The sequence below is a fragment of the Delphinus delphis genome, chromosome 9 (assembly GCF_949987515.2).
Source record: "Delphinus delphis chromosome 9, mDelDel1.2, whole genome shotgun sequence".
Lineage (NCBI taxonomy): Eukaryota > Metazoa > Chordata > Mammalia > Artiodactyla > Delphinidae > Delphinus > Delphinus delphis.
The window spans coordinates 105957551-105976589 of NC_082691.1; the positions used below are offsets into that span (position 1 = coordinate 105957551).

The 19039-nt window shown below is 53.7% G+C and overlaps 1 protein-coding gene across 2 annotated transcripts in view; it reads right to left on the reverse strand.

Annotated features, from left to right (window-relative positions):
- The window catches only part of PTPRN2 (protein tyrosine phosphatase receptor type N2), a 689751-nt gene that overhangs the window by 25862 nt on the left and 644850 nt on the right, over nt 1-19039 (reverse strand). For both annotated transcript variants that reach the window (XM_060021206.1, XM_060021207.1), the window contains exons 17-19: nt 15525-15602; nt 4390-4509; nt 3102-3268 (exon numbers count right to left, since the gene is read on the reverse strand). In XM_060021206.1, the coding sequence (XP_059877189.1) occupies nt 3102-3268; nt 4390-4509; nt 15525-15602 (365 nt within the window). The remainder of the gene's footprint in view (nt 1-3101; nt 3269-4389; nt 4510-15524; nt 15603-19039) is intronic.

The following is a 19039-nucleotide window of genomic DNA, read 5'->3' on the forward strand; positions in this document are numbered from 1 at the left end:
GCTCCGACAGAATAGATGCCAGGCCCCAAGGACTTGTCTCCAGCGTGAGCAGTGGGGAGCCCGCCAGCCCGATGAAGGCCGTGTGTGTGCGTGTGCGCAGCACGGAGCTTGCTCGCCCGTGAGACCAGAGCCGGGGTGGCTTACTTTTACAGGCCTTGCACCTTCAAACAGAACTTTCTCCTGGACGCTTCTCAGTCACGGACTCTTTCAGGTGTGAACCACCTCAGCTCGGCACCTCCAACACCCTGTTATGTTTCCCACCTGCCGGGCCTGTCTGTGTCTCGAGAGGCTAAACTCAACTTTCGGCCAATGCCCCGGTTTTGCTCATTTTTTCTGATGGGGCCAAGCACAAAAAAGGTACATTGAAAAAGAAATAAACACAACAACAAGATGCCCTTCTTTGAAACGTGCTGGTTGCAGGAAAGGACAGCATAAGGAAGCAACAGACCAGCCGTGCTCCATGTACAGCCGGCCGGTCGGGCCCCCTTTGGCCAAACGCAGTAGGAATCACCTCCCTGGCTAAGAAACGTGGCTAGAGAGCAAATTACCGGCTACTTTGGCCGTGACTTGCTTCTCCAGACTGCAATTCTGGTCTCTATCGTACGACGCGTTTGAAGTGTTCTTTTCTCCAGCGTGCTGTGACCGCTGCCTCGGCAGGACCCAAGAAGGTTTCAGTGTGATGTTAACACCCGTGCCAGCCCCTCCCTGTGCTAAACCTATTTACCAACAGCTACAGCAGTCAAGGAGGCGCGAGTGGAAATCCAGGTGCGGCCATGGTTTCGAGTTTTATTTACACAGAACCAGTACTTGTATTGTTACCACATAAAGCATCACAAGGAGAAAAGCAGAGGCATCACACAGTCCACCAAAGCGTTCATCTGGTCGACCCGAGAGAGAGCTGCGGATTATTCATGAAGATGAGGAATGCACAGCTGTCTGGTTTTACTTTACTGGAACAAATCATCAGTATAGACTGCAACAGGAGGCATTCGCCGAGAAAGAACGATTAGTAATACAAACCAACCCATGGGTCACTGAGTGAGAAGGAACGCCATGCAACCAACAGCAAGCCAAGGTCAGAGGTCGTTAGAGGCTCAGAAAGGGGGCTTCCCACTCTGTCCCTGCAGTACAGTCACAGTTTCCAATGATCACTTTTGTGACTATGCAACTGGGCTCATATTACTAGCTGCAACATCACAAAAATGACACTGGCCACCGCTCATTAGCTGGCAAAGTAAGGGTTGTCCATTTTTACAGTGAGCAGCGTTAGTGGACGTCATTGCACACAGCCAGGAGTGAGAGAGTAGCAGAGAGAGAGAATTCTTCTACCGCAAAGCCCTCACATGTGATGCTAATTATCTCTTAGCTTAGCTGTTTCTCTTTAAAGTGTAAATGTGCTCCCTCTGGGCGCCAGAAATATTTAATTACACATCTCGGGGTGTCTGACGAACGCGCTCGGCCAGAACGGGAACGAACGCGGGTCTATTGTTCAGAGGGAGCTGAGCTGCCCCGCTGCATTGAAATGACCAGTGTCTGCAGAAGCCGGCTCGCCTTCCGATGGCTGACATGTGGGGCTGCTGGACACAGAAAACCACCGAGCAGCGATCCGTGTCTGAGCGCGATGTGCTCTGAGAATGTGATCGTACCCACGGCCCAGGTAGTACATGAGAGCAACCTTGTCCGCTAGTGAGGGCAGGACAGCTTTCTCTCTAACGAGATGCTCAAAACCGGGTCTGGGGTTCGCGTTCCTTTCTATTTACCGAAACCTTCTCGGGCCCTATCTCCTGGGACTCTGGAGAAATGGAATTTGGGGAATCAGATCTTTCTTCCTGACGAACTGTAAGCACAGAGGGTGGGTTATGTGTTGTCTAACTCCATATATGGATACGGAGCTAGAAACACGCCCATATGCATATATGTACAGACACACTGCATGAGCACCGACACGGCAACGGCCTGTGTGTAGCTGCATCCGTTTTGCCAGTAATGACTGTTTCTTGAAGAGTCTATCTCAGGAAATGTGCCCTAAGTAAGATTTTTAGAAATAAATTCGTATTAAGAAAATGTAAGTGATGGTCAGGCAATCGGGATGGAGTGGGTCTGTCCAAGAGCGTCCAGGACCCCCTGCCGCTCGCGCCCTCTGCCTCCCTGGGTAGGGGGACAGGGCGACAGGCGAGACGCCAAACTCGCGTCTCTGCTGGAGCTGTTTCACATGCTATTTAACACACAGGGCTATTCAAATAAAGAAATTTGTTTTGTTTTTCAAAGTGGGCTAAAAGGCAAAAGAAATAGTATCAAAATAACCTTCTGTAAGAATCTGTAACACAAATACAAGAAATCCAGAGTTATACCCGAAACCCCATCTTTATGACAACACGCCGTTTCAACCTCCCTCAAGTTACGTATCCGTGACTGTTCAGATACAAATCACTTTACGAACACGTGCGATTCAAGTGGTTTAAAGAGCGTTTTGCCTTTATTCTCTAATTCCTTGTTTTGAATATTTATCTGTTTTCCATACTTGCTAGGTTTCCACTCAGCTAAACGTAAGGGAGGTTCCAGAAAGCTCAGAACGTGGTTATGGGTGGCCTTCGACACCTTCATTTTCTCTCTAGATATTTTTAAACTGTCAGCTTCCAAACCGCACCACAAATACACGGTACTGTGGGAACTCCAGCCAGGTGTTCATCCAAGGTCATCCATTTCAGAAGCTGGGCCTAGCTCTCATCGCCATAGCTAACCAGCTGAGCACCCAAACGAAAACCGGGCTCTCTTCACCAATAGCCTGTGAAATTCACACCCTAGGGTCCTTCACCACTTGAAGAACCTTATCGAAAACAATGACCACGTTTCCACAATTCTAAGACACCCATTCCGCCCTCACATCTTAACACCGCTAAAGCCAGAAAGCGTCTTACAGTTAACGTGTGAGTTAACGTAATCTCCCCTCCCCTCCCCTATACACGACATAAATAGATTTATAACATACAAGTATTAGCAGATGACACGTCTTACAGCAAACGGCCCCTGGGACCCAGGAAACCCCTTCTCTCCGTGTCCGCACTCAGCACGCTACCCCGCCGGCGGGCCGTGGGTCTTACCTGCGGAAATCCAGAAGGGACCTCGTGGAGGCAGGCACTCCCTGGTCATACCAGCTCAGGAAGTGGAACTGCGTCACCGTGCGAGTCTCGTTGGTTTGAAGGTTCTTCAGATAAAAGCTCCTCACGAGGAAATCCTCGCACCAGATGTGTTCAGAGACCAGATGCACCTGGGCGGGGGGAGAGCGGACGGGGGTGTGTGTGTGCAGAAACAGGCGTTGGCTGGGGGCCCAGCTCAGCTGAGCGCGGAGCCGCATTGCGGAGAGGGGTGGGGACCGCGGGGGCACGTGGCGGGCGGGGGATGCTGGAGAGCAGCCCCGCCTACCTTCCCAATTTCAACGTAGGTTACGCAAAAGATCACTTGGTGTTTTTTTTGTTTTTTGTGTGTTTTTTAAATGTCACTCTGGGGCATAATAGTCAAATTACTGGAAAAACCTGTTACAATCCAAACGATTCATTTCTGTCTTTTCTAAGCCATGTAAACCTTCAACAAAAATCACCCGAGAAAAATTATACTTTTGAGCACAAACGCCACACGAGGTTCCACTCTCACTGACATGTCATCAGGGAGGTACCACCTGGCTGTAGAAAGAGGAAACCAAAGGCTTACACAGATGCTGCCGGGCCCTGAGCTTGGAAGCCCAGGGCAGGGATCCCAAGGCCACGACCGGCTTAGGGGGAACCTCTGCGCTTCTAACGTGGGTCCTGCTGTGGGACTTTGGCATTCTGAGTAATTTTCATGCAAAACAGGGTCAAAGGACACACTCCAGTACTGGTTTAACTGCCCAAGTTTCCTTAGTTCCTTCTTGATGTGGGCAAAAATCCAGGAGAAATGAGCTTGCCTGCAGGGGACCCTCAGATAAAAAGGCCAAGCACTGTGGACACAGACCACCGGAGAGCAGCAGGGGCTGGGGTGCAGGCGGGATGCTAAGAATTAGGGACAGTGTCAACAGAGGCTTCTTTCTGAAAAAGGACCTACTAGGGGCCTGTTTTCCAGAACCAGGCTCAACTGACCACCCAGTGAGGACATTTTTTGGTCCTTTCTGTCCAAATTTGGATTCATAAAATTAAAAAACTGAAAACCATTTCTGCCAGAGTCCCCATGGCATAGATGACTGGAGGGTCTTGGTGTCTGTTGACCACGGGCCTGTGGACACCTCCTATGGGGACCGACTGCACAGCAAGGCTTCAAGGGACAGTGGCTGGCGACCGCACACGGCAGGCCTGCCAGTGCCTGCCACAGCCCATGGCCCCCAAGCCCACGGCCCACGGCGGCCACCCGGGGAAGTACCTCGTAGACGTGGTAGAGGTTGGAGCCCTCGTCTGGCCAGTAGTGGTAACACTGCCTGACGCCGTTCTCCGAGAGGGGGGTCAGCATGACGATGACCACACAGCCGCTCTCCCACACCATCTGCAGACAGACAGAGACCAGTGTGAGTGGCTGAGCCCCATGACATGCGTAGTTAGTGCCCCAGAGACACAGTCCAAATCTATTCCATGCACAGGAAGTTTATTTCATTTCCATTAGACAGCGGACTCTGCAGCTGCCTTTGCATCTCCGAATATGCTGGCCCCGTAATTTGCATGTTCCATGGAATATTAAAAAAAGAATCTAGTAAACTCATTCCACACCTTGTAAAACCTCCTTAGTTGTACATTCAGCTGCCTGACTCCCCCCGTGTTGGTCTGTGACGCAGGACAAACAGGTGACTGGTCCCACAGTGGGGTGGCTGGCCTGACTCGGACACATCACTTCTCCGTGGGACACAAACAGGAATTAGTGGACGTGTTCGTTTTCCAGTACTTGTCATTATTTGTGCGACTAGACAAACAGTTTGCTTTGTGGAGCTGCCATCCTATCGGAAAGAGCCCTGAAAGTACTTCTTCCCAAGTGCGTTACAGCCACGAGTCCCCACCGGCATTTTGTTTCCTTCTACCAAAATACAGCAATACTGCCCAAAGGAAAGCGCACCCCAAACCGACTTACTCATGCATAACAGCCACACCAAAACCAGCTCCGAGACACAAGAAACAAACGGACCCATGTTTAAACACCAGACGTGGCAAAGACACAAAGGTTCTCCAACTTGGCTTCTTTTCAGACAAAACTCCCAACGTGCGGCCGTGAGCCTACGTGCTTGGAGCATTTTTGCTAAAACCGCTGATTCTATGGGTTAAACGTAAGGGATAGAAATAGTCAACATTCTTAAGGCCCCTCTTTGTGTATCAGCTGTAGTGGAATTCAAGGGGACTTGCTGCAGCGTTTACAAAAAAGCCCACATAAACGTGAATTACGCTCAAACCCACATGCTTTCCTTCTCTTTAGTGCAAATCCAACAACATGAGAATTCAAAGCCAGCGCCCTGCTCTAAGCTTCTCAGGCCTCCAGACCTACCCGCTGATCTGTCCTCCTAACGCGTAGCAGTTTAATGTGCCTGGAGAAGGTGCAGAAGCCTAGTGAAACCGTTACGAAAATAGGAGAAACACAGATTTTATGAGTGTAATAAAAATACAATGATCCAGGCCAGAAACTAATCATCGAGGCTCTGCTTGTGGCCCCCAGGAGTGGCGTTAGGAAGGCCCTCCCCCACCGAGGTCCTTCCATCTGGGGACCCGCCTGGCTCTCTGAAGGTTTGGTTGAGAGTGAATCTAAATGAAATAATTTAAACGAACAGCCCCAAAGGCCCTCCTGGGGATAATACTTCTTCTGAGGTCACTGTGTGAAAGCAGACAGGGGAACTGACTAAATCAAACCGATCTCAGCCCGCGTGGGCACCAGCATCACAGGGCGGCTCCCACCCCGCCAGCCCTGCCCGTGGCCTGGAGCCTGTGCGTGGGGCGACAGCCCCCTTCGCCACCTTGTCCGGTCTCCCACCGCGCTGCCTGGCCAGCTGGACCCCCGAGCACGCCGGGAAAGCTGCGGCGGGTTTCGGAGGAGCTGGTGGAAAGCCCAGCTGAGCAGGTTCCGCTTCTGAACAGGAGACTGCACTCCCACCCTCTTCCTTGGCCTGGTTTTGCAGGGTCATGCCTGGCGTGAGGAAGACGCGATTTCTGTGCCCAATCTCTGAGAAACCTACTACATCTTTCTCTTCGAGGAAGTAAATAATGACCCGGATTCCCTACCAGATCTTGCTGCGGTCCACTGAAGCCAGCGCTCTGCTGAATTAAGGTGCGATGGTTGAATGCCAGGAGCGCCGCTTCCTAGCACTTTCCGTTTGATTCGACGTCAGACAACACAGCATGCGCGGTCGCCTCCCGGTTCACCGGGCACCTAGCACGGGTCAGGCCATCAGAGGCCACGGCAGGGGTGGGGAGAGAGGTCCTGGCCATAACAGTCCTTTACTGGCATAAAGTGGGTTCCTTTTCCCGAACAGGAAGCAGGTGCTGTCAGCCCTGGGTCAGAAGAAAGCTGTCAGCGTGGATTAAACGTGGCCTTCCGTGTGGGGTCCCGAGGATAAGTCCCTGGTGCTGCGTTTGGAGAAGAACCGGAAATGCCCCCCTTTTCGTGAGCTTCTCCTAGAACGCACCAGCACAGGCCAGGGAAGCCCACCCTGAAGGCACGTTATCACCCCGCACACAGGGGCTGTGGGCAGGGGTGGCGGGACCACCGGTGGTGAGGTGCCCACCGACTTCTTCACTGGTGGTGGTGTCACAGGGGTCGGGGTGGCCATCTCCGAGGTCCTGGGCTGTCATAAAACACTCCAGCTACACCCCGCCACCCACGCCTGTGCTCCCAGCCCCAAGTGGCACTCAGAGGCCACCCAGAGAAGGAACACATGGTGACAACGCAGCTGGTGCAGCTGAGCCTGGGAACCTGTTCATGGTCATCAGACCCAGGCGAGTGGAGAAGGTCACACGCAGCAGGAGTTCAGACCGTCGGCCCAAGTGACGTGAAATACATACTCTGGAGGCAATTTGATCCAACTGAGTAATTTACAGATTGGTGGTTAAAAAACAAACACCGTATCGCTCTTTGCAACCCCGCAGGGGTTGAACTTTGTCCCCTGAAAAGACATGCTGACGTCTTAACCCCTGGCACCTTATGAATGCGGCCTTATTTGGAAAGAGAGTCTCTGCATACGTCATAGAATTAAAAAGACGAGGTGATTCTCCATCAGGGAGGGTCCTAATCCAACACAAGAGGAGGGAAACAGCATGTGAACACGGGCTGGGACTGGGGAGACGCCGCCAGGAACACTCGGGGCACCTAAAAGCTGGAAGGTCCTCCTCTCAGAGCTTCCGACGGACAGCAGCCCTGCCGGTACCTGGATTTTGGACTTCCGGCTTCTAGAAGTGAGAGAATACACTTCCACTGTTTCAAGCCACCCAGTTGGTGGAAATTGGTTACGGCAGCCCCAGGAAAGGAATACACGCACTGATACCCGCCCTCTACTCCAGCCCCAAATCATCCACAGGGGTTGAAAGGCATCAGCACCAAGTTCCTTATATTAAGCTAATTAGAGCAGATGGAAAGAAACCACAGGGTCTCTTCATTCCAAGTCTTTCCTGAGCACCAAGTGTTTAGCAAACAAAACTCTTTCAAAGGCTCGCTGAGACCCGAGCGGGGTCGGGCAAGGCAATCCACCTGAACGGGTAAAAGGCCAGGGTTTCTTCTGCAAAGCACTCTGGTCTCTCCCGGCAGGAAGCCTCTCCTCCCTTTACCTGGATCTCTTGTGATGAGCCCCTTTCCACCTTGTACTGGTCTCGTCTGTGTTGGCACGACTTTCTACTACCAGACTGTCATCTCCTTGAAGACTAGAGCCTTGTCTGGTTGCCATTTCTACCTCCAAGGCATCTGGCACGGGGACTTATTACAGTTGATGCTTAGTTGAAAACAATACATATTTTAAAAAGAGATCATTTGAATAGTTCCGTAAAAAGAGAACTCAAAGAAAATGCTGTCAAAGGCTCGCCTGATAGAAGTGCTCCTAGGACTCGCTCAGTGCAGAGAAAAGTGGTTTTTTCGAAGCGCATGCGCTGTCTGCACGCCCACTGCAGCTGCCACTGCAGGAAGTGGGGCAGCTTTTCTCCAGACCAGGCCGAGCATCCTCGCCACCCCGCCACACGACCCATTTCCGCTGCCAACTTCCTTTCAAAGGTTGAACGGAGATCAGCTTAAGCCTGGCGATGAGGTGCTGACAAATTTGAAAACGATAAGGACTCAAAGAGGTCTCGGAGCGCTTGCATTTTGCGTCCGTCAGCTGTGACCGCGTGCTCTGAAGTCTATTAAAGAAGAGAAACAGCAGTGTCTATGGTACCTTTCGCGGCGCAGACGCCCAGCCCCGCTCTCGCCCCGTCCAGAGGACAGTCGTAAGAAACGTGCCATTAAGCCCTTCCAGACTCTGGTCTGCTTGGGCTACACAGTCACAGGCCCTGAGTCAAACTGTGAACGCCGGGGGCGGCGGCCTGCCTAAATGAGGACGAAGGTGCTGAAATCTCGATCACATCTTCCAGGCGCGACTCACACCCACCTGGTTTGCTTCTCAGTAAACAAAGCTGTCAGCGTGGGCCTCCCTTGGAGACAAAACCCTGAGGTAACGGTAGCAAAGCCGATATTAAATGCTGACACCCAGGAAGGGCTGAGCAGGCAGGAAGGCACCTCCCAGCTATTAAGATCGGAGCCCAAGCCAGTCTCGACTCTGGATAAACTGCGGCAGCCACCTCTGGACGTTTTCCACCAGCAGGAAGGAGAAACCGTCTCCATGAGAGGTACTTGGCGTTTCACTGGAACCGAACAAAGACAGAACAGCCTGCTTGTGCGTCAGGCAGAGGCGATGTGGCTGGCGTGGCCATTCAGCGTTTCCACAGCGAGGCCACTCACACACCAAGTCACCTGTTCATCCGAACTTTGTGCCGTTGCTGCGGAGGTGTTTATGTCAGGTATCTGGCTGTATGGGGAGACACCTGGGCCCGGACTCTTGTCCCTTAGAATCACTTACAGCTCCCTGGCCTGCGTTCGTGTTTCAAATTTAATGCGCACCTTGACTTCTTAGGTAAAGAAAGTGCTCCTTAGGCTGCCATCCTTCTTTTCAAAACCAGGACCTGATGTAAATGCATCAGGAGAAGGAGGGAGGAGACAAAAAGAAGAAAGAAGAAAAAAACAAAGAAAGAAAGAAGAAAGGAAAGGCAGACTAAGGAAGCAGTAGTCCACAGAAGAGCAAAGTGTTCCCAGCTGAGGTCCACAAGAAAGGAAACTCAGGCTGTGTTTCTTCCCCGAGCCTGAGCGAAGGCTCTGCCCCGTGTCTGGTGCGAGGACGCCCGGCCGGGCTCACCACACACGACCGCGCACAGCCCTGCGCGGAGCACGGTCTCCAAACCCACGTTTACACGAGATGATCTGACAAAGGTTTCCTTTTATCTTTAAAGGTTTGTGAATTCATGTACGGAGAATTCAACCAGACTAAATATTTGAGGCAAAATATCCTGGAAAATCTAGGGCACGTGGTTAAAGTACTTGTGAACGCGTGGAAATGAAAGATCAGGTTTTTCCTAAGAAATTCACTGTCCTCAAATCCTTTAAGTTAATCAGATGATGTGCTTTAACGTCGAAGTTCACAGGGCTCCTGAGTACATTTCTGACCACAATCTCCTAACACTCCAGAATCAGTAAAAGCTGCAAATCCTTCTCTTTCCCATCATTCGCTGCCCAGGGCTGGCGCCGGATGAACGTCCGGCAGTGACTCAGCATGAGCTGCGGGACGGGGACTGGAGGACGTCCTCCTACGCTGGGTCCCGCCTCTTAGAACACCCTGACATCACGAGCCCTGACGTGACCAGGCGTCCTGCCGACTGGGGGGCACTGGGGTGTCTGCACGGGCACGCCCAGCGAGGGTCACCTCTGGGTGTTCCAGGCTAGGCTCCTGGGGGCCTGGGTGACGCTGGCTGTCAGCTGACCTGCCCAGAGGTGGGAGCCCGGGCGCGCTATGGAAACGGGGCTGCCACCTTCCGGCTCCCTGTCTGCTGGACCCAGCGTGGCCCCGGCGCACGGCTCACTCCTGTAATTCGTCATGACCTTTCTACTGCATTTCTGCTTCACCCCCCTGCGCAGCAAGTCCCTGGAGGAAAAATCTTTTTGTTCCTTCGGTCTTCCACGGTACTTCGCTCGGGCTTTTCCTTGACCATCCTAAGAACGATGATTGATGGGTGCTACGGAATAAAAACACTTTATTTAAATCAAGCCCATCCGTTTGGAAAAGTGCACTTCCCCAGTTAAGACTTCAGAGCAGAATATACTTTCAGAAGGTGGGAAACAGAAATCAACAGGTGGACTACTTTCCTGGTAAAATGTTAATAATAATAATAAATGTCGACACTAGTTGGGCACCAGCTGAATTGCTGCGGACCTCAGCAGGCCTCTGCCCTGGAGTCTGTGGCCCAGCTCTCCAGCCTCTGATTCTGTCTGAAAGTTACCAAAAAGTCTGTCGAACAAGGTGGGCCAGGCTGGAAATTCTAGAGCGTCTCCCCTCACCCAGCCCCCAGTGAGCGGGGAACGGCCACCAGCCCCTGCCCTGGAAGGGCCCCGGCCCTGAGCTCAGCCACCGCTGGCTGGCTGGGGACCTCGCGCGCCGACCGTAGGGTCCACATCCGCAGGGAGTCCTCACGCACCTGAACCAGCCACTGCGCTGCCTGAATTTCTGCTTTGTCCGAAAATACAGAAGGAGAGACGGCAGACAGCCCACGGCCCACGTGGATGGGGCTCCTTGGAACGCGGGGGTGGGACGGTAGGGCCGGGGGCCGGAGCAGCTCCAGGACCAATGGGTGATGCCCGCCTGGACAGCCCAGGGCCGGGCAGCCTGCGCCCGGGGCTCGTCCTCCCACCCTGCTCACAGCCCAGAGGCCGCTGTTCTCCGGGAAGGCTGTCCCCAAGCTCTCGAGGCACCTGGAGCTCGTGTGTGAGCCCAGCGGGCCTGGCTCCTGGCGGGTGTGCAGGCCCCCCCTCCTTGCAGGGAAACCTCGGCTCCTGGAGAAGCCTCCCCCCAGCTCTAGCCTTGGACACACGCACGCACATGCACACGCACACCTGGGAGATGTAGCTCACACCCTCTGTGCCTGGAGGGGAGGCACCATGTCCCCTCCGTCACAGCAGGGGGCTGGCCCGCGAGAGCCGACAGTCCCCACAGCGGGATGGCCTTTCTCTCCTCTTCACGGAGACACACCTGCCCAGTCACCGCCCCCTCCTCGCTTTAAGGCCAGTGGGGCAGTAAGAAGCATTTCGGACCATACAGATCCCGTTTGAAACCCGCCGGCAGCTGCCGCGTGCATTTGCGGGGGTCGCTTGGAATCCCTGGGCCTCGGCTTTTCTGCTGGAATTGGGGTCCTGATTTTCGTTTATTCTAGTGAAACATACGTAACATAGAAACACCTTCTTAACTAGTTTTAAGTGTGCGGTTCGAGGGCTCTCAGCACGTTCACCTGTGCTACCATCACCACCACTGTCCCCAGAACTTTCTCACCTCCCCAAACTGAGCCTCTGCCCCACCAAACACCAACTCCCCGACCCCTCCCCAGCCCCCCACCAGCCCCCTGTCTCTGCGGGACCCCGTCTGGGGGGGATCACACACTCGCGACAGCCTTACCCCAGGTTGTCGGGGGCGTCGGGTGAGGTCACGCACCCCGAGCGTCTGCCCCGGGCCCAGCACACGGTAAGCGCCCAATAGCTGTTGTCTCCCTCTCTCCTGCTTCTTTCCTCACGTGAACTTGGACCCGGACGTCAGCCTGCCTTCTCCCAGAGCTGCCACCTCAGGTCCCGGGGACACGTGGGGCTGTGTCCACAGGTCAGAACATGTTTCTACAGGAAGGTCGTGGGTCGGGCGTGCATTTGGTTTGGAATCAAATTCTTAGAACACGTCATGTGAATTCAGAGAAAGAATTCTAATCGCGGGACGGCGAACGGTGCTGTGTGTCCCGGCAGAGCCCTTGGGGTGGGGAGTCAGGAGTGAGGGTCCTGGCTGGCACAGGAGCCCCCTGCCTCGTGGTGACCGCAGTCAGGGCGGAAGGGCTGCCGCTGAGTCACACCTACGATGGAATGCTCCAGAAATCCCGTGTCTGCGTGCAGACGGAGTCTCCCCGATCCCTCCTCTGCATGTTGCCCCTCAGTCCCGAGGCTGCCGATGACCTCGGGCGTCGCTGCATATCCCTGGCCCTCCTCCGCCCACCTGCCCGCCCTGCGGCCTCCTGCTGCGGCCACCCGTCCTGTTGCGATGCTGCTACGTTCGGGGCTTAGTGTCTGTTTTCTTCTTTGCCATCGTATTGGGTGGAATAATGTCCCCCAAAGTCACGTCCACGAACCTGTGAACGTGGCCGTATTTGGAAACAGGAGAAAGAACAACCTGCTGTCTTCAGCTCCCAGCCTGGGCTCCTTTGTGCCGTGGGAAAGGGGACACTGCCGTTCACGTGAACCCGCCTCACAGGCGCCTTTCCTATGGGAATTTGCTCATCACAGACACAGAATAAGCCCCCGTAAGCTCGTCCCTGGGAGGGGCTTCAGAGCAGCACCCACGAGCTCCAATAAGAGGAAGACGCTTCGATATTTTCTGTAACAGGTGCTGAGCTCCTGGGTCAAAACTTATCAAAGGCCACGAATCCAGACGTGATGAGACATGAACCCTTGCCCAGGGGTTTCCGTTCAGCCTATTGTCTTGGACACAGGAAGCTTCTTACGTTTCAAATCGGGTTCTCTTCTCAAAAGAGCTCGCACCTCACTGTGGCTTTTGAGAAGTTCTGCAAGGAGTTTTCAAGGCCGGTGCTGTTTCCTCCTCGCGCTTTCTGCCGGGCCCGAGGCGGAGGGGGCAGCTGGACTTGGAATGTTTGAGGATGTCGAGCCTGTGACCTCGTCCAGTTATTAATAAGAGCCATGCTTGCTAGATGCCCACTTCTAGAATATGATTCAGAGGCCAACCCAACCAATGTGACTGTGCTGGGAAGCCAATCACAAGCGATGAAGCCCCTCCGTCCCAAGGCCAACACGTCTTCCCTACGTTCTGCCTGCATCCGGACGCCCGGAGGCCGGGTGTGGAGACCATGCGTCCCTCCCAAGGGCTGTGGAGGAGACAAAGTGAGGCAGGTCTTTCTGCCGCAGGACGGCTCCCAGGCTGTGACGGGCTGACGAGCCCCAGACATCCCGGGAGGGCCAGCCTGTTGGCCGCAGAGTATCTGCTCCCACCTTGAGGGATGCCATTGCTTCCCGGACAGTTTGATAAATGCTGACTGTGTCTCAAAGTATCCTGCACTTCATCTCACCTTAACGCTTTTCTCCAGCTGTGTCATTTAGGGATATTTTCTTTCCATTTCGAGAACATATGCTACTTGATATTAGACCTCCATAAGTGCTCTAAAATCCTATTAGTATAAACACTGACAAATACTTGTCAGTATAAATACTGACAAATATTGATTATAAATACTGACAAAATGAATTGTCCCCAACAATGGCAACTACTCGGAATAAGCAGAAAGAAAAACATACCAGTGTTCCTGCGTACCAGCCACGGGGCGCTGGGGCAGAGTATGAGCCTCTAGTCTCATGACTGCCAAGATTACAGGACAGAACGTGTAAAACCCTCGACACACGGCCTGGTCCACGGTAAGTGGTCCACGGATGTGAGCAATGAGTACGCCGAGCATCTCTACGCCCTCAGACACTTGTGATGCTGTTGGCAAGAGACGCTTTCACGCGTGAAGTTACAGCCGGGACCTGAAACCGATAAAAATGGAAGTTCCCCTCTTTGGGGGCACTACACGCCCCTCGTAACTGTGCACGTTGGGATGTGGGTCAAAGCACAGTCGAAGCTGCGGTGATAGTGGGATTCTGTGCATCCCTTATTCTGCCGCACGACTCGGGATTTTCTTTATTCTGCTTGTCTGAGCCCGGGGAGCCTGGGGTTGCCCGGGAAGGGGGCTGAGCAGACCCTGGGCCTCCACGGAATTCCAGCGACGACGCTCTGCGGGCAGAACCAGGACCAGCGGGCTCACGGCTCGGGAACACAGCTCCGCATGGCGTGAGGAAGACTCTCGGGCCCGGGCCCCAAGCTCCCCTCCTGGAGCAGCTCCGCCTGGCCTGCGTGACCCCTCGGCAGGTTAGGTGTAACGGGGAGGAGACTCAGCCCTCAAGGGTGGAGGGACCAGCTTGTCCTCAGACTGTCCTCACAGCCTGATGGCTCTAGGCCATGACCACAGGGGTCAGCTCGGTCTTTTTTTTCTAATAGCGTGAAGCCACCATGAAAGAGCAGGGCCACGGAGACGTGTCCGGTCTTGGTTTCCTACTCGCTGGGTGAGTTATGCAATCTCCCAGATGCTCGCTTGTCTTGCCTGGGAACTGGGGATGTTGACACCTGTGCATCGATACGCTTACAAGGCAATGAGCCCTGGGACATTCAGCAAATCCAGGATCCCTTCCTGACTCTCCGGAAAAGCCTGCAGAGACCGTTCTCAAGGGTGGAGAGGAACACTGTCCCTCCTTGGGGTGCAGAGTCACGAGAGGGTTGACTGGAAAGTTGGGAAAGCGACTGTCAGACCACAGGGAACAGGGAACACGGAATTTGCTAACTTCAGCTAGTCCCTCTGTCGGGATGCACAACCGGGTTAGAGACGGCATGGCCACGGGACCCAGACAGCCCAGCTCTGTGGACCACACGCTGCTCCGGCCCCATTATCACCTGTGCCCCGGGACCCAGAAGGCACATCTTCCTCATCTTGTCCTCAGGGGCCCCTTTGTACCGGTTCCGGGGACACCCGATGTGCCCGACACACAGGAGGGGGTTGTTACAGCCGCCGAGCAATGACGTGACCTCACGCGCACACCCCACGGTGCCACCTTCCAAGAGCTGTTCCTACGGAGCTCTGCCATGCTGTGGACAACGGGGAAAAAGAGAGGGGCTGGGAGAGGGAAGCCCACCGGCCTCCTGGTTTTCCTTTTATTGGCCAGTGTTGACACGAGTTCTCAATGTCTGAGCCTCGTCTGAGTGTTTAGGATTTTGCTGAATGAAAAGAAAGAGACCAACCTGGGCTGTAAGACGCATCATTACAGAGTAGCCACAAAGAGAGAGACTGTAATCTGAGCGCCATCTTTTACCGTCATAAAATTAAAACTATAGACGAGAGATGCATTTGAATAAAATACAATAATTTAAACATTTATTATTTCATTCCGTTATAGTTCATAAATTAAAGTGGCTAAAGTAAAGTGGCTAAAAAGGTAAGAGTCTTTAAAGTATTAAATCTCTCAAAGGGAATTTTTCACACTCACGTTTTGGAAAAAAGATTGATAATAAAAAATATGAAAGGGCTCATATAAATTCTGAAATCAAGGCACATCTGATGAACACCTGGAAAGAAATCTCAATTGGCTTAATTGACTCCAAGGCGTTATTCATGATCAATGTGTTAAGATCTTATTTTCAGAACAAAATTTCATTTAAAAAGATTCACCTGCCAGAAGTCGGCCACGGTTGCGGGCAGCGGTCCTTGGGTGGCGATGTACGCGGGCTTCCTGGGGTCGTGGTCCATCTGCGGAGACAAGACCGCAGAAGAAAGATGAGCTGAAGAGCCAGGGAGTGAAGGGCCGGCTGAGGGGAGGGGCGCGGCGTGTCCTGTGCTGACAGTCCCCAGCCCTCGACCCACACGTGTGCGGAGTGGGAGACGCCGCCGCTCCTCCCCACGGCCCCTCCTGACCCCAACCTGCCTGCGCTTTAGGCGGGGCCTGGGGCTCCCTGGCGCCTGGAGCCTGGCGATTGGGGCTGAATGTTTTCCTTACCCCGGGATGGAGGTAACTGAGCAGCGTCGGTAGGAAAGGAGGCCAGTGACCCAGAGACCAGATACCAGAGCGTTAACCCACGCACAGGCCGCGCTAGGCAGGGTGGTGGGGACGAAGCGAGGGCACCCGGGGCGGCACCCCGGCCACAACACGGTGACCCGTCCACGGACGCGTGTGAGCGCAGAGGAGTTCGGCCGGTGTGCGCAGGCTTCACGGCCACCACTGGCCATGCGCAGGGTTCGAGGTAACGCGGCCGAGGTTAGCGCTGAGGGCACTGTGCTGGGCAGAGGGCAGGGGCACTGCCGGGGGCCTGGAGGGATCTAGCAACAATGCCCCCCAGGAGTTACTCCCCTCCCGTGTGGGCTTGGTTCTCTCTACCCCGAAAGGGGCTCGGGCCCAGAGTCCTCCTGGGGCCTGAGAGCCAGCGTGACACACGCTGCCTAGTCTGCCAGCAGCTGACTCCCTGTTCTCTTTCCACCTCGCCAGACAAGGACCGAAAACAAACAAAGGAGAAGGCCGTGGGGGGTTACCTGGCTAGGGGATCTGTCCGAATGCAGCCTGCTGGCTTTGAGAGAGGGAGTTTGGCTTAAAAGACCTGCATTATAACATCTAATTCAAAGACTAAGCAGAAAAAAAGGAACATGAGAACGAAGGCTGGAGAAGCAAACAGGATTGAATCAGACGGACGGGGCTCTTTCCCCTCACGCTGGCGTCCCAGAAGACAGGAAGGGACCGGGCGAGCTGGTATAGCCAGGACGCCCTTGCTGTCCCCGCCTTGAGGCCCGCAGAGGCCTCCCCCAGAAGGGAGTGGGCGGGTCTCCCCTTGGGGGCAGGCGGTTGCTCACTTATCAGACTGCACAGCACCCTTCATTCCTACCCATCCAGCACCAGCTTCTACGCTGCTGACACCAGCGTTTGATGAAAGATTTAAAATGCTCCGCACTTGAAGGTACTTGTTAAGAATACATCTCCCGATACAGTGAAAAACACAGAGGGTGCGACCACACATGATTCTGCGGCGACGTGTGAGGACGTCAGCTGTAAGCCCCGGGTCACCTGAAAGCCCCCTCCGAGTCTGGGTGTGAGAAGAGCCTGCGTGAGGCGCGTCCGCCTTAACACGAATCCCGTGAACCCTCCCGCAGCGCCCGCCCGTCAACACTTTTGGGGCCGAGGGGTGTCAGCGTGAAAGGATGCCCCAGCGCACCTTATAATTATGTGCTCCGCGAAAGGGGGAAAGGGCACAAAAGAACAGGTGTAAGTTACCGTAACAGAACAACATCTGACGCTAGCTGGGGGGGGAGGGGCAGGAGAAAAAGCTCGTCGTGCATCTAATGTAGTGAGATTCATGACCGAAACCGGAAATGCATGACACACACAATACGGGTAAAATTACGTTACTCTGCAGCTGAAAGCCCCAATTAAAATGTTTCAGTAGAAAAACGCTTGGCAGAAATAAGGAGTTTTATGTTCAAAATATGCATTCGTTGGGGGTGACAGCTATTTATGGAGACCCCGTCTCTTCCCTGCAAATAGTTCTGCATGAAAAGTAAAGCCCCGCCCCCTTCTCAAGTGTGCTTTTCTGCCCAAACAATTCAGAGAGCAACACAGTTTAACATCGTGGGTACGTTCAGCCTAGCACATTCAGTGGCTTTCACAGTGAGAAATATGCGATTGAAAGTAAACATCGGAACAGGGTTTCGGGAGGGTAGATAAGCCCCCTGTTGCGGGAGGTCCTGATGTCATGGTGTTCCCGTCTCCCCATCCACTGCTCAATCCGACACCGGGACCGGAGGACACGGGGCTGGGGTGAGGGGGAGGGGGGCGCTCATGGCCCATCACTCCCCTCCCCCTTGGCTGTGTCACGTGGCTGCCTCTTGGAAGGCAGTAAGTGATCACAGAGCGGTGACGTGCCACCAGGTGAACAGTGACTGAGATGACCACACCACCATCGCCTCATCCCGTGCACATCCTGTTGGACAGAAAATAATTCTGGGCAGAAGTACTCTGTGCGTGTAGCAAAGATGAGGCCACGGGAGCCTCAGCCCAGTTCTGTGCAACTTTGAATGAATGAAAGTAAAGCAAACATTGAACTAAAGGCACTGAAGTCTTACTACACTTAGGATCTCCAAGGTGGGATAAGCATAACTAGAGGAAATTGCGCCCGTTTCTACGGACACGACTTCTCCATCGGGAGCTCTGGCTGCCAGCCCAGCGTGGCGGGTGATGACGCCTCCACCTCCAGCTCCTGGTGGGGATGAGCGTTGGCTTCTGCCGACATCTGAGCTGAATCTTCCCCCGTTCTTCCTTGTTGTTTCCCATGTCTCTGCAGTGTACTTTTTATCTGTAGGACTGTTGTGATTATAAACACAAGGTCCAGCACTGTGAATGAAGTCAGGGTCTCTGGCCTCAGTCTTAGTGTCTGTAAAATGGGTGGGGCGGGGGCGGGGGCGGGGAGGCGGGACTTGGTCTCTACGGGCCCTTTAGCTCTGGGATTCTGGGATTTTTTTCAGAAAAAGCAGACCCCCAAAGTTTGTGTTCAGTCTACTGTTCATGTGGCTGGCTGAGTCTTATATGAAGATACCACATGAACTAGGGTGCCCACAAGGTATATCCCTATGAATGACAGTTATAAATGGCCATGAGTAACTAGTTCTAATCTGCATTAAAAAATGCAGCAATATTTCCCCAATGTTCCAAACAAAACTCATCCTAAAAGCTAAGCCTTCAGCATATTAAGACCAGGGCGCCTGTGTTCCGAAGCCTTGAAGGGCGACAGGCGGGGGGGCTGCCGGCTGGTGCGCAGGCGAGGGCAGGGCCGGTACTGCCCCCGGACCACCTGGTGGCCCAAAGTCTCAGGGGAGGTCTGGGCCAGCCTCTGGTAGGGGGCCCACGGGGGTCACGTCTCCTACCCTGCAATCTCACTCAAGGTGAACACGCAGGTTATCTTCCTGTATTCCTATCTGCCCACCTTACACCTGCTTTTCCTAACATGTAAAGCAAATTCCACAGATACTTTCTTAAAAACAAGAGAACATCAAGCCTGAGTTTTCAAGTCACTTTCCCAGACACCAAGTCTTAATGTGAGAGTTTGCTGGGAAATGGTAGCATTAGTAAAATCAGTGGGAGAGAGTCTGGCTTTTTCTTCATATTCTTATGAGTCGAGATTTACTTAAGAAAAGTATTGGCTATA